This window comes from Thalassophryne amazonica, chromosome 12 (genome assembly GCF_902500255.1).
Source record: "Thalassophryne amazonica chromosome 12, fThaAma1.1, whole genome shotgun sequence".
Lineage (NCBI taxonomy): Eukaryota > Metazoa > Chordata > Actinopteri > Batrachoidiformes > Batrachoididae > Thalassophryne > Thalassophryne amazonica.
The window spans coordinates 15175374-15191969 of NC_047114.1; the positions used below are offsets into that span (position 1 = coordinate 15175374).

The following is a 16596-nucleotide window of genomic DNA, read 5'->3' on the forward strand; positions in this document are numbered from 1 at the left end:
TTTCATTTATACAGCGCCAAATCACAACAAGTTGCCTCAAGTGCTTCAACACATGTAAGGTCTAACCTTACCAACCCCCAGAGCAAGAACACAGGTGACAGTGGTAAGGAAAACCTCCCTCTGATGATTTGAGGAGGAAACCTCAAGCAGACGACACTCAAAGGGGTGGCCCTCTGCTTGGCCATGCTACCGACACAATTTACAAAAACAATTCACAAAACGAATATTCAGGATTGCAGAAACAGACACCACACCCATCTCTGGATGAAGCCACACCTCAAATAGAGAGGAAAAAAAAAAAAACAGAATCGGGCATCAGAAAGACAACAAATTCAGCATAATTTGTCAGCATTAAGTAACAAGAAAAACGAAGAAATACTAAGGTGATCACCGACCACTAGCCCTAAGCTTCACTAAAAGACACAGAATTTAGATAAAGTTGAGCCGCGGCACACTCCGTTTACTAATAAAATGTAGTAAATAGTAAAAACATATTAACATACTATGCCAGTATGATAGCCATACGAAAGACAGAAGAAACCTCCAGCAGAACCAGGGCTCCGGATGGAGTGTGGCAGTCTTCTGCTGGGCGACTGGTGGGGCTGAGGGGAGAGAATCAGGAAAAGACATGCTGTGGAATGAGAGCCAGAGCTCAATCACCAGATTAAAAGCAGAGTGGTGCGTACAGAGCAAAAAGAGGTGAATAAAAAGAAACACTGGGTGCATCATGGGAAGCCCCCCAGCAGTCTAAGTCTATAGCAGCATAACTAAGGGATGGTTAAGGGTAACTGATCCAGCCCTAACTATAAGCTTTTTCAAAAATGAAAGTTTAAGCTTAATCTTACAAGTAGAGAGGGTGTCTGTCTCCCCTAATCCGAATTGGGAGCTGGTTCCACAGGAGAGGAGCCTGAAGCTGAAGGCTCTGCCTCCCATTCTACTCTTACAAACCCTAGGAACTAAAAGTAGCCTGCAGTCTGAGAGCGAAGCCCTGTATTGGGGTGATTGGTACTATGGGTCCCTAAGATAAGATGGGACCTGATTATTCAAAACCTTATAAGTAAGAAGAAGAATTTTAAATTCTATTCTGGAATTAACAGGGAGCCACTGAAGAGAAGCCAATATGGGTGAAATATGCTCTCTCCTTCTAGTCCCTGTCAGTACTCTAGCTGCAGCATTTTGAATTAACTGAAGGCTTTTCAGGGAACTTTTAGGACAACCTGATAATAATGAATTACAATAGTCCAGCCCTAGAGGAAATAAATGCATGAATTAGCTTTTCAGCAGTCACTCTGAGACAAGATCTTTCTAATTTTAGAGATATTGCACAATGCAAAAAAGCAGTCCCATATATTTGCTTAATATGACATTGAAGGACACATCCTGATCAAAATGACTCCAAAAAATGACTCCATGTTTCTAAGATTTGTGGGGCCAAGTACAATAACTTCAGTTTTATCTGAATTTAAAGCAGGAAATTAGAGGTCATCCATGTCTTCATGTCTGAAAGACATTCCTGCAGTTTAACTACTGGTGTGTGTCCTCTGGCTTCATGGATAGATAAAGCTGGGTATCATCTGCGTAACAATGAAAATTTAAGCAATGCTTTCTAATAATACTGCCTAAGGGAAGCATGTATAAAGTGAATAAAATTGGATCCTATCACAGAACCTTGTGGAACTCCATAATTAACCTTAGTCTGTGAAGAAGACTCCCCCATTTATATGAACAAATTGTAATCTATTAGATAAATATGATCAAACCACTGCAGCGCAGTGCCTTTAATACCTATGGCATGCTCTAATCTCTGTAATAAAATTTTTTGGTCAACAGTATCAAAAGCTGCACTGAGGTCTAACAGGACGAGCACAGAGATGAGTCCACTGTCTGAGGCCATAAAGATCATTTGTAACCTTACTATGCTGTTTCTGTACTATGATGAATTCTAAAACCTGACTGAAACTCTTCAAATAGACCGTTCCTCTGCAGATGATCAGTTAGCTGTTTACAACTACCCTTTCAAGAATTTTTGAGAGAAAAGGAAGTTTGGAGATTGGCCTATAATTAGCTAAGATAGCTGGGTCAAATAAGTGTGTCTTAAGTCTGGACTTAAGTCTCTACAGAACCTGACTGTTTTATTGATGCAGGGAGATCATCCCACAGAACAGGGGCATGATAAGAGAAAGCTCTGGGACCCACAGACTTTTAATTCACCCTAGGGACACAAAGTAGTCCTGCACCCTGAGAACGCAAAGCCAAGACTGATACGTAAGGTTTAATTAGGTCAACTAGGTAGGGAGATGCCAGTCTGTGAAAAATTTTATAGGCTACTAGCAGAACCTTAGTCTGATCTCACAGGGACAGGAAGCCAGTGAAGAGAAGCCAAAATGGGTGTAATGTGGTCAAACTTTCTGCTTCCTGTCAAAGGTCTGGCAGCAGCATTTTGAACCAGTTGGAGACCCCTAATGCTGGACTGTGGTAAACCATAAAATAGAACATTGCAGTAGTCCAATCTAGAAGAAACAAACGCATGAATCAGGGTCTCAGCATAAATACAGACACTCTGTATAAAAAATAGCTTGAATTCCTAAATTATAAAGGTGAAATTTTCATTAACTCCCTTGAATTAAAGCTGAAAGTCTTCGCTGCACACAGATTTTGATTCGTTCATTTAAACTCCATCATGGGAGTGCATAGAGGTAAAAATACAATGCGTTTGTCACTACCCAACAAACACTTGAGGACCTGAATGCAGATGACCCATTTCACTGTCACGTGTTATAAAGAAAAAGGAAACCGGGTAACCTGTAAGTAGGGAACTATGGTATTGAATTACAGTTTAATAAAATCCAAAATGTTGTGTTCTGTTTTACAGCTGCGTTCTACTTTGGACTCCCTGCCCAGTTCTGCGATTGTTTCCATGGCGTGCTGTGCGACTGGCTCCACCAGAGGATATGATGAATTAGTACCACATCAGGTCAGGTTCAGTTACACACAAGCTGATTTATTTATTTATTTATTTATTTATTTTCAATTCATAGCTTACAAGCGAAAGGCCTACTGAGGAATGAAGATTATGATGTCCTGTTTTCTGGACAGCCATTTTCAGATTTGTTGAGAGTTCAATCAGATTCAGGTCTGGGCTCTGGCTGGGCCATGATGACTTTGAAAACTTGTTTTATTCATTAATTGTTCCTTACTTTTGACTGTAACTGCTGCCGATATCATTAGCTTTTTTTTATTTACAAACATTTCACTTAAATCAGGGGTGGGCAACTTGTTCCAGAAAGGGCCAAGAGGGTGCAGGTTTTCTTTGCAGCCACTGACACACCAGGTGTTTTCACTGATTAATATCACTTTGAGCAGATGGAATCAGTTAAACAGTGAAATCACCTGGTGGAGTCAGTGGCTGCAAAGAAAACCTGCACCCTCTTGGCCCTTTCTGGAACACGTTGCTCACCCCTGACTTAAATCATGTGTAACTTCACTTTTTGACTACAACAAATTGTCCTTTAACATTAATCGTGTGTTTCTTAATAAAACATGACACTGGCAGACATCTCACTAAATGTAACCTGTGGACTTCAGCACTACAAAATATAAAGGAACAGAACTGAAACTGTCCATCACTAACTGTCTGTGAGGACTAAAAGCCTTTTTTGAAAATGTGGGGCAGATTGGTTTTGATTAAAAGCAGTTTCTCTGCTTTATCAGTTGTGAGACTTTCTGTTTTTATCTACAACACTGAGCTAAACAGTTTTTCACTCTCCACACTATTTTTTTTTAGCTTTTAATTAAATATGTACAGGTAACATACCAAATACAAACCATAAATGGTTTTTCTCAAGCTGGAACTTGTAATATTGGAGGAGCGCGGTGTGCGCACACACGGCATCGCGCATGTAGACACACTCCCGCACACATGCGGTGTTGCAACACGATGCAAAACGGAGTGATTTTAACATGGGATTTTTTTTCTCGCATTCAGACAGAATCGCCCGTTGCTTGTGGTAACTGAGCCGTTTAATGAATGAGGCGCGCTGTAAACCAACTTTTGCCGCAAACCCCAGCTCGTGGAAGCGAGCGGAGGGTCTGACTGGAGCACAAAGGGATTACGCAGACGGATTACACAAACGGATTACCCCTGTATCAGACCGAAGCACCTGGACAGCCACACCAAAAACTGAAACTCACCAACCTGATGGACGACCTCTGCTGCTGAAGCTCTGATTGGAGTTCTGACAGAGGAACTGCGACGCACGGAGGAACTTTTTTTTCAGCCACACGAGGAATTAAAGTATTTTTTAGATGTTATATTCCAAACTCAGGCTTTATACGGATTATTATACTTTTTTTCTTTAAGATCGTATGATGATTAATTCCGCTGAAGCTAACAAGTAAGACTTTTTATTTACGGTGTGTGTGAGTCTACTCCACATGATGGACAGCGGCTTTCCAATCAGTGGACAGCATTGATGAAAGTATTGACTTATGAGTAAGTTGCATGAAAGCCTGTAATAATCTATAAATTAACCGCATCATTAAAGCCACAGTGTTCAAAACGTATGAAAAAGTAGTGGTCATAGTCTGCAAATTTCGGAGCAAGTAAATGAATACGGGATCAGGCCGAGAACCGATACTGGTATCAGTGCATCCCGAGTTACAACGAAATTGGGGTGCTCCCGCAGACTTACTGTACACCACAAAAGAAACAAGCAATCTTTTAGACCATAAATAAATATATATATATATATATATATATATATATAGTAAACTATGGAAGTACATTTACATTTATGAATAAAGTATAGTTTGAAATGTGGCTGTAGACATTTAGGACAGTAATTGTGAACACTGGGGGGAGGGAGAGTAGATTGAGTTGGTTGTTGGGGGGGGGGGGTGTTTATGCGAGTAGGTCTGTGGGTGAGTGTGTGTGTGTATACATGGGTATTTGCAGTAGATATGGCCCTGGGGACTTTGTTGACCTGTTGCATCTCCTGGAGGGCAGTAGGCTGTGGAGCCTGCGTACCACACACTGAGACAGTATGTCAGTACGCTCTCCACCGAGTAGTGATAGAAGGCCAGCAGCAGCTCCATGTCCAGGTTTTTCTTCCTCAGAACACGCGGGAAGTGTAGCTACTGAGCCTTCTTAACCAGAGCCCTGATGTTGGAGGCCAGGTGTGGTTTGCAGAGATGTGGGTACCCAGAAACCTGTCTGGGGTCCTGTCTGTTCTTACTGAAGTCCATGATGAGTTCTTTTGTATTATGAACGTTCAGGGTCAGGCTGTTCTCTGAGCACCACAGCGACAGTTCCTCCACCCTGCCCTGTACGCTGTCTCATCCCCAAAACAGATGAGTCCAACCACTGTGGTATCACCCGCATATTTTATAATGTGGTTGGCTGGGTGGGTTGGAGAGCAGTTGTAGGTGCACAGGGTGTACAGGAGAGGGCTTAGAACACTGTCAGTGCTGAGTGTGAGTGTGGAGGAGTGGTGGGGCAAGTCTCATGGACTGTGGGCGGCTGGTCAGAAAGTTTTTAATCCACTTACCAGTAGGGAGGGGGACCTGTATTTTCAGCAGTTTGGTGATGAGAATGTCCGGTATGTTGGTGTTAAACGCTGAGCTGTAGTCCACAAAGAGCATTTTCACATAGCTCTTCTTGTTCACCAGGTGGCTCAGCGCTGTGTGGAGAAGGCAGTGGTGTCCCCTGTAGACCAGTTTGCCCTGTGTCGAGGGAAGGTGTGAGGCAGTTTCTGCTGTGATGGGAGACTGATTGCTCCAGGCTCTTCATGCTTATGGACGTCAGGCCGATGTGTCTGTATTCATTCAGGCTGTCTATGACATTGTTTTTTGGGGGATGGGGATGATGGCGGGGCCTACAGACATGTGGGGATGGTGGCATGTGTCAGAGAGAGGTTGAGGATTTTGGTGAGAATCCCTGCCAGTTGGTTTGCACATGCTTTAATTACTGCCCCTGGGATGTTGTTAGGGCCAGCAGCTTTCCTGGGGTTCACTGCTCTTAGGTTTTTCCTCACTTCATGCTCCTGAAGAGAGAGAGGTGAGGTGCTGGAACCAAGGCAGTGACTGCTGGTGTGTGGTGGTGGTCTCAAACTGGGCAAAGAACCTGTTTAGCTCCTATGTGTGCTGCTGATACTCAACTCAACTTTTTTCTTATATAGCGCCAAATCACAACAAACAGTTGCCCCAAGGGGCTCCATATTGCAAGGCAAGGCCATACAATAATTATGAAAAACCCCAACGGTCAAAACGACCCCCTATGAGCAAGCACTTGGCCACAGTGGGAAGGAAAAACTCCCTTTTAACAGGAAGAAACCTCCAGCAGAACCAGGCTCAGGGAGGGGCAGTCTTCTGCTGAGACTGGTTGGGGCTGAGGGAAGAACCAGGAAAAAGACATGCGAGAAGGGGGCAGAGATCGATCACTAATGATTAAATGCAGAGTGATGCATACGGAGCAAAAAGAGAAAGAAACAGTGCATCATGGGAACCCCCCACAGTCTACGTCTAAGCAACATAACCAAGGGATGGTCCAGGGTCACCCGATCCAGCCCTAACTATAAGCCTTAGCGAAAAGGAAAGTTTTAAGCCTAATCTTAAAAGTAGAGAGGGTATCTGTCTCCCTGATCTGAATTGGGAGCTGGTTCCACAGGAGAGGAGCCTGAAAGCTGAAGGCTCTGCCTCCCATTCTACTCTTACAAACCCTAGGAACTACAAGTAAGCCTGCAGTCTGAGAGCGAAGCGCTCTAATGGGGTATATGGTACTACGAGGTCCCTAAGATAAGATGGGACCTGATTATTCAAAACCTTATAAGTAAGAAGAAGAATTTTAAATTCTATTCTAGAATTAACAGGAAGCCAATGAAGAGAGGCCAACGGGTGAGATATGCTCTCTCCTTCTAGTCCCCGTCAGTTCTCTAGCTGCAGCATTTGAATTAACTGAAGGCTTTTAGGGAACTTTTAGGACAACCTGATAATAATGAATTACAATAGTCCAGCCTAGAGGAAATAAATGCATGAATTAGTTTTTCAGCATCACTCTGAGACAAGACCTTTCTGATTTTAGAGATATTGCGTAAATGCAAAAAGGCAGTCCTACATATTTGTTTAATATGCGCTTTGAATGACATATCCTGATCAAAATACTCCAAGATTTCTCACAGTATTACTAGAGATCAGGGAATGCCATCCAGAGTAGATCTGGTTAGACACCATGCTTCTAAGATTTGTGGGGCCAAGTACAATAACTTCAGTTTTATCTGAGTTTAAAAGCAGGAAATTAGAGGTCATCCATGTCTTTATGTCTGTAAGACAATCCTGCAGTTTAGCTAATTGGTGTGTATCCTCTGGCTTCATGGATAGATAAAGCTGGGTATCATCTGCGTAACAATGAAAATTTAAGCAATACCGTCTAATAATACTGCCTAAGGGAAGCATGTATAAAGTGAATAAAATTGGTCCTAGCACAGAACCTTGTGGAACTCCATAATTAACTTTAGTCTGTGAAGAAGATTCCCCATTTACATGAACAAATGTAATCTATTAGACAATATGATTCAAACCACCGCAGCGCAGTGCCTTTAATACCTATGGCATGCTCTAATCTCTGTAATAAAATTTTATGGTCAACAGTATCAAAAGCAGCACTGAGGTCTAACAGAACAAGCACAGAGATGAGTCCACTGTCCGAGCCATAAGAAGATCATTTGTAACCTTCACTAATGCTGTTTCTGTACTATGATGAATTCTAAAACCTGACTGAAACTCTTCAAATAGACCATTCCTCTGCAGATGATCAGTTAGCTGTTTTACAACTACCCTCTCAAGAATCTTTGAGAGAAAAGGAAGGTTGGAGATTGGCCTATAATTAGCTAAGATAGCTGGGTCAAGTGATGGCTTTTTAAGTAATGGTTTAATTACTGCCCCCTTAAAGGCCTGTGGTACATAACCAACTAACAAAGATAGATTGATCATATTTAAGATTGAAGCATTAAATAATGGTAGGACTTCCTTGAGCAGCCTGGCAGGAATGGGGTCTAATAAGCATGTTGATGGTTTGGATGAAGTAACTAATGAAAATAACTCAGACAGAACAATCGGAGAGAAAGAGTCTAACCAAATACCGGCATCACTGAAAGCAGCCAAAGATAACGATACATCTTTGGGATGGTTATGAGTAATTTTTTCTCTAATAGTCAAAATTTTGTTAGCAAAGAAAGTCATGAAGTCATTACTAGTTAAAGTTAATGGAATACTCAGCTCAATAGAGCTCTGACTCTTTGTCAGCCTGGCTACAGTGCTGAAAAGAAACCTGGGGTTGTTCGTTTTTCTTCAATTACTGATGAGTAGAAAGATCCTAGCTTCACGGAGGGCTTTCTTCTTAAAAATTAGCACATTACTTTAAAACGAAAACTAATCTGATATTTTCACTTTATAAACTTCAGACATGACAATAATTTTAAATAACTTGTCTAAAATGAGTGGTTAAAATTTGAACCATAAGTTAAACGTATGCCTCTGGATGACTTGGTGACATTGCGATTATATTAGTACGGGGTTAAAGGAAATGACTTTTTTTTGGTCACCAGTTCTCCTTTACTTACAGACAGTAGAGTTGTTTCTGATTGCAGAGGGTACAACAACATGCTTATTAGGAAACTTTTAACAGGAAGGTCTCAACAGCTTTAACAGTTTAAAAAATGTTTTTCACTGTTCAATTTAGTTTAGTACGTTATTGGTCTAAAAGTTATTGGACGGTAATTCATCGGAAGTTAATTAGTCCGATGATGGTTATTAAATTTATCTAAAAAGATAATCCGATAATGAAAACATTATCTTCGATAATTATCTGTTATCTGATTGTCGGAAGTGTGCCCAACATGCAGTTTGTAAAAAAAAAAAAACACAATGTGGTACAGAAAATCTGAGCTCAGATTCAGCACCCCAAAATTACCCTAAATCAGTTCTCAAAGTCCATGCAAGAAAAAAAAATGTTGACCAGTATAATAAATGTTTTCATCTTCTAAATAACCAAATTGAAAAAGAACACATAACAAGGATAGAGTGATTAGTTTAGGGTGAACTTTGATGCACCAGATCAATCCCAAAACAATTTGTTTTCCTTTAATGTCAACTTAACAAACAGTTATTCTGGTGATTACCAGCAGAAAGTCATTGCCTATCATGTGGACAATATGAGATGAAATGCATAATAGAAGTTGAATGTAAAACCGGAATTAAACAACAGATCGGATATGTCGAAATGACAAACGTTGAATTTACGAACCCTCTAGTTTGTTCAGGTTTCAGTCATTATCAGAATACACTTCTTTAGATAATACTGAGGCTTACATTTCAGTAAGGTGTATCGCAGCCAGTTTCAGAGAAAGACCACTCTCTTCTTTGTTTCTGTACTGCAGTTTTTTTTAAAGAATTTTTGCTACTTTTTGTGACATGCAATGAGCCTTTATACCTACTGAATGACACCTTGACCAGAATTTTCTTTTTTGCTTTGATATTCCCAGTTTAAATTTGTTGAAATGCATTTTTATTCTCAAATAACGTCAATATTGTGAATGTTTTATTGTTCTTGTCTGAATGGTGATTTGCTGTAGTCGAAACATTTTGTATGTGGTTTGACTTATATTTCATCACCAGTTTAGTGAACTTATGGTTCCAAACTGTACTTGTGTACTGTAAGACTTTACAGATATGGACAAAATTATTAGCCCCCTATGAAATTAAATGTTTTCTTCCAAATTTTCTCGTGTTTTTTTTTTTTTTTTTTTTACAAAGCTAGGAATTTTTAACACAGCATTTCTAAACATCCTAGTTTTATTTTGGATGCTTACATTATTTTACTTGAAAAATGATTTCACAAAAACTGCCAGGGTCAAAATTATTAGCCCCCTTAAGGACTGACTTTTCTGGTGAGCCACAGCACAAACCACTGCTGTCTAATGATGCTTTAACTTTAACTTTCTAATGCTGAGAAGCCAGCTCAATGGTAGGCATAAGATCTGAGCCATCAAAACATAGGCCCTAGTAGAAATTTAAAATCAAGTTTAAAACTAAGGGTTATCTTCCAGTGGACACAGTATAAAAATTTCAGTAAGGGCTTGAGCTGTCTCTTGAGAAACCATCAAAAGAAATCAGTTCAGACTTAAGAAAAATAATTGTTGATGCTCACAAAGCAGCAGGAGTTATTACAGCATTTCCAAGTGTGAAGACCTGTAGTGAGTATCATCAAGAAATTCAAAAAGATCCACACAGTACAAAACAAGCATGGCAGAGATAGCAAGCAAAAGATTTCAAAAGTCTCTGGAAAGAAAACAAGTGAGAGATGTGTCTAAAGACCTCAGAACAACTGCCAAGACACTAGTGAATGTCATTGCCAAGTCTGGAATTGTAGTCTCAAAGATGTCACTAGAGCCCTGGACAGGAATAGACTGTGAGGCCAAAATTTCACTACTGCAGAATTGACACCTTCAAGCCAGACTGAAGTATGCTAAGGACAAGCTGGAGCAAGATTATGCATACTGGAAGCGTGTCCTTTGGTCAGATGAGATGAAACTACTGTAGAGCTCTTTGAACAAAGAGACATTGCCTATATTTGGAGAATGAAGGAAGAGGCGTATAACTCAAAGAACACCATCCCCAGAGTGAAACACAGCAGTGGGAGTATTCTGTTGTGGGGATCCAGGCATTTATAACATCACATCTGGATTATTGTAATGCTCTCTACGTTGGGCTGGACCAGCGCTCCCTACAGCACCTGCAGAGCGTACAGAATGCTAGAGCCCGCCTTTTGACTAAAAAAAGAGCACACATCACCCCTGTGCTTTGCACCTTACACTGGCTCCCTGTCGGCTTTCGTGTTAAATATAAAGTTTTACTGATGTTTTTAAGTGTCTGCACTGTATAGGCCCGATGTATCTGAGTGAGCTCTTGCAGCCGTACACTCCACGTAGGGCTCTGAGGTCAGCTGACCAACTTCTCCTGGCTGTTCCTAAAGCCAGGCTTAAATCCAGAGGTGATAGAGCCTTTTCTGTCTCAGCACCACGACTCTGGAACGATCTTCCGCTGACTGTCAGGTCCTCAGTCTGTGAGACAGTTTAAGTCCAGACTGAAAACTCATCTGTTCTCCCTGGCTTTCAACACTGGCTAAGTGGTATATGCTTGCTCTGCTATTTTGCTCTGTATTTTTAGATTTTTTATTTATTTATTTTGATTCTTTTCCTTTGTTAATATTTTACACTTTTGTATTATTGTGAAGCACTTTGGTCAGCTGCAGCTGTGTTTTAAATGTGCTACATAAATAAATTTATATTGAATTGAATTGATGCTTCAGTGTATCTGGAACTGGGAATCTTCTCAAGGTGGATGGAATCATGAATAAACAATATGTGAAGATTTTAAAAGAAAACTCAGCAAAACTGGGTCTGGTTCATCATTTTGTTTTCCATCAAATCTGGAGAAGCTTGAGAGGATTAGTCAAAGAAGAATGGGCTGGGATTCCTCAGGAGACACTTCTGAGACTTATTGAAAACTACAATAAATGTCTGCAGGCTGTTATCCAGCAAACATAATGCAGAATTGGCTATTAGCATCCGTGGGGCAAATACATTTTTTGTTTTATTTTAGATATAATTTTTGTTTTTGTGTGCAAAGTTAAACAATGTAAGAATCCACAATAAAACTAGGATGTTTAGAATGCCGTGTTGAAAATTCCTTGCTTTGTTAAAAAAGCACTTGGGTAAATTTTGAAGAAAAGTTTAATTGGGGGCCTAATAATTTTGTCTTCATCTGTATATCACATTATATTTAGATGTGTATATAGCACCATATTTGCAGGTTTGATTGGCTGCACTTTTTATGTGATTGCATGGCTCAGTGAAGTAATTTCCAACCTTGCTTGAGACCAGTGGTGGGCATGAAGACCCAAGACGATGCAGCTTTTTCTTGCTGCCTGTCACCTCATCAGGCCATTTCTCAAATCATCTGGGCGTTAATTTGAGTGGCAGAGCTCATCATTAAAACCACCTGCCACGGTGCTCAGCTGCAAAGGAAAACCTACACTGTCTTGGTCCTTCATCTCACACTGTTTGCCCACCCCTGCATTAGACAATACAGTGGTTGTGAAACTGTTAGATTGCCAGAATTGGCACCAATGCCTTCAGCAACACAAACTCCGATTTGGTATAACCAGGGCACTTCCAGCATTCTCATTATCTATCCCTGTTTTACTTCATCTGCCCTTTTTACAATACATTTTGACACCCGTTTCCAGAAGCCATGTCAGCTGGTGATAGCCACGAAGAGGGGCGATTGGTGTACGTTACGGAGGGGAGCCAGTAGGTGCCTTTGTTCAACCCAGTCTCTCGCCCGCTGATGCACCTCCATTGCCCATGCCATGTTTCTTGATGTAACCCATGACAACGAATGTCCCATACAGGTATGTTTTTGTTGTGTTTGGAATGAAGCTAACAGCCAATATTTATTTCATCATGTATTTTTACCCAAACCACACAACACATCAGATTGAAAGAACTTGTTTTTTGTTTTTTTTACCTAAAATTTTATTTTTGTTACACAGCAATACATTATGATGAATTAAATATACATATTTCTCTCTCTCCTCTATACAGTGGTGTTCAGAATAATAGTATACTATGTGATTAAAAAGAGTTAATCCAGGTTTTGAGTATATTTCTTATTGTTACATGGGAAACAAAGGTACCAGTAGATTCTCACCAAATCCAACAAGACCAAGCATTCATGATGTGCACACTCTTAAGGCTATGAATTTGAGCTACTAGTAAAAAAAAAAGTAGAAAAGGCGGTGTTCACAATAATATCAGCATCTGCTGTTGATGCTACAAACTCAAAACTGTTATGTTCAAACTGCTTTTTTAGCAATCCTGTGAATCACTAAACTAGTATTTAGTTGTATAACCACAGTTTTTCACATCTGCGAGGCATTAATTTTGTTGGTTTTGAACCAAGAGTTTGCTCGTCTACTAGTGTGCTTGGGGTCATTGTCTTGTTGAAACACCCCATTTCAAGGGCATGTCCTCTTCAGCATAGGCAACATGACCTCTTCAAGTATTTTGACATATCCAAACTGATCCATGATGCCTGGTATGCGATATATAGGCCCAACACCATAGTAGGCGAAACATGCCCATATCATGATGCTTGCACCACCATGTTTCACTGTCTTCACCGTGAACTGTGGCTTGAATTCAGAGTTTGGGGGTCGTCTCACAAACTGTCTGCGGCCCTTGGACCCAAAAAGAACAATTTTACTCTCATCAGTCCACAAAATATTCCTCCATTTCTTTTTAGGCCAGTTGATGTGTGTCTTTGGCAAATTGTAACCTCTTCTGCACGTCTTTATTTAACAGAGGGACTTTGTGGGGGATTCTTGCAAATAAATTAGCTTCACACAGGTGTCTTCTAACTGCACTTACAGGTAACTCCAGACTGTCTTTGATCATCCTGGAGCTGATCAGTGGGTGAGCCTTTGCCATTCTGGTTATTCTTCTATCCATTTTGATGGTTGTTTTCCATTTTCAACTTTTTAATCAAACTACGGTGTTCTTCTGAACAATGTCTTGAACGTCCCATTTTCCTCAGGCTTTCAAAGAGAAAAGCATGTTCAGCAGGTGCTGGCTTCATCCGTAAATAGGGGACACCTGATTCACACTTGTTTGTTCCACAAAATTGATGAACTCACTGACTGAATGCCACACTATTATTGTGATCACCCCCTTTTTCTACTTTTTTTTACTAATAGCCCAATTTCATAGCCTTAAGAGTGTGCATATCATGAATGCTTGGTCTTGTTGATTTGTGAGAATCTACTGAATCTACTGGTACCTTGTTTCTGATGTAACAATAAGAAATATACTCAAAACCTGGATTAATCTTTTAGTCACATAGCACTACTATTATTCTGAACACTACTGTAAGTGTTTCTCATTTTTTTCAGATTTAATCAGACTGGTCATATATTATAGAGCAGAAATAAACATAAGGATAGATCCATTTTTGGCTTAGATACGAAGGTGCATGACCATTTTCTACGGCAAAGTGTTATTTGAACTACCAGTGGCAGTGAAAGCATGGGAAACATGGTAAATAGTGGAACAGATGTCTCAGGAACAATCATGCTCGATGTTATAACCCATCCATCCATTTTCCATACCTGCTTACTCCAATTATGGATCAAAAATTAACTTTCATATTTTTCATTCAATCAGGCATATTGAATTGTTTCAGTTTATCAACTTTCGAAGGACTAGTTTCGATGCTTGATAAATAATGCACTCCCATGCAGCAAATTAATTACTTACAGATACTTATCCGCATAGACGTTTTAATTCAAACTTAATCCTTGCAAATTTTAATTAACTTCTATGAAGGAAAAAAAAGATACATAAAATGTTCCTAGAATGTTCCAGAAATGTTATGTCAAAATATATGTCCCCCAAATTATATTCATGGTAAAAAAAAAAAGAAAAAAAGAGTGAACAATGAACTTCAGCAGAATGCATTTTTGCCATACACATTGTTTTAACCCCATTTGAACATATATTGTTTTTGACTGTACGTTTGATTTCAAATAGGCCTTCTCACAGTTTTTCATGCAGGCGTTCCCAGAACATCCTGATAACATACAAAATTGATTGTCTTGTTTCATTCAAATGTTTGATTATTGAACAAATTGCAGACAGTTTCTGATTGAGAAACTTAGGACTAGGAAAGATAGTGAAATGAGAAGTAACTAGTGTTTTACCCGTGGGGATCCACGGCCTCTAGATTGGGTAGTGTTTATAAAATAGGTAGCTGACATTTTTCAAGGGTGGTACTAAATTAAGCAATGTTTCTATAATGACTTTGAATGCAGTGTGAGTCTGGAATGTTTTTAGAACCTTAGACCTTAGATCTCAACAGTTTCTAGAAGAAGAACTCAACCCTTTTACGTATTTCCTGTTAATCACGTCATTAATTTACTTCACTGGCACCTCCCCTACTTAGCTGACCTAATTAAACCCTACTTACCAGTCCGAGCTTTGTGTTCTCAGGGTGCAGGACTACTTTTTGTCCCAAGGGAGCATAAAAAGTCTGTGGGTCACAGAGCTTTCTCTGCTCGTGCCCCTGTTCTGTGGAATCATCTCCCTGCATCAATAAAACAGTCAGATTCTGTAGAGACTTTCAAGTCCAGACTTAAGACAACACTTATTTTCCCTTTCATATGGCTAGCATACTGGCATAGCATGTTACTATGCTTTTTTAAATTCATTTTATTAGGAAACGGAGCGTGCCGCAGCCTCAACTTTATCTAATTTCTTGGTCTTTTAGTGAAGCTTAGGGCTAGTGGCCGACGATCACCTTAGTATTTCTTTTGTTTTTCTTGTTGCTTAATGCTAACAAATTATACTATATTTGTTTTCTTTCTGATGCCCGATTCTGTTTTTTTTCTCTCTGTTTGATGTGCGGCTCCATCAAGAGATGTGTGTGGTGTCTGTTTCTGAAGCCCTCCAGTCCTGTGCACCGGCAACATTTCCTGTATATTCTTTTTGTGAATTGTTTTGTAAATTGTGTCTGTAGCATGGTCCAAGATGAGGGTCACCCCTTTGAGTCTGGTCTGCTTGAGGTTTCTTCCTCAAATCATCAGAGGGAGTTTTTCCTTTCCACTGTCCCCTGTGTGCTTGCTCTGGGGGTTGGTAAGGTTAGACCCTACTTGTGTGAAGCGCCTTGAAGCAACTTTGTTGCGATTTGGTGCTATATAAATTAAAATAAATAGAAAATTGAAATTACTTACTTACAATGAACTTATGAAATAAAATCACACACAACCACATACACACATACGTTCAATATATAGATGATTTACCGCACCCTGCTGGAATGGCGTGTGAGTCCAGAATATAATTATCAACATCCGTTGTTCAACACACATCTTCTCTCTTGTAATTGACTGGGCGATGAGGACAACCATGACTCCACCACGTGGGATCCAGTGGACACTCATGCACAAGCTTGAAGACCTGGATTTCATAGATAATATTAGCTTGCTGGCCCACTCCCTTCAACACATCTAGGAGAAGACAGACAGCCTCCGCAGCACTGCAAGGAACACTGGCCTGGATATCAGTGTGGAGAAAACGAAGACAATGAGAGCCAACACAAGACAGACAGAAGCAGTCCGCTTGAATGAACAGCAAATCGAAGACATCGACAAATTCACCTACCTTGGGAAGCATTGTCAGCAAGACAAGAGGTACTGACGATGACATTAAGGCCAGGATAAGCAAGGCAAGATTTGCATTCACCACCCTCAAACCCATCTGGAAGAGTACCAACATATATTTTCGCACCAAACTGAGACTGTTCAACACCAGTGTGAGATCCATGCTGCTGTATGGCTCGGAGACCTGGAGACTGACCAAAGGGCTGGAGCACAAGCTGCAGGTCTTCATCAACACATGCCTGAGACAGATCCTTGGCATCAGATAGCCTTACAGAATTTCCAGTGAAGACCTTTGGCGCAAGACCAAGCAGGAACCATCTGGGAAC

The 16596-nt window shown here is 40.3% G+C and overlaps 1 protein-coding gene across 1 annotated transcript in view; it reads left to right on the forward strand.

The window, feature by feature from the left end:
- The window catches only part of LOC117521439 (glycogen debranching enzyme-like), a 211854-nt gene that overhangs the window by 98705 nt on the left and 96553 nt on the right, over nucleotides 1–16596 (forward strand). Inside the window, 1 exon segment of the mRNA XM_034182736.1 lies at nucleotides 2873–2974. Coding sequence (XP_034038627.1) covers nucleotides 2873–2974 — 102 coding nt within the window.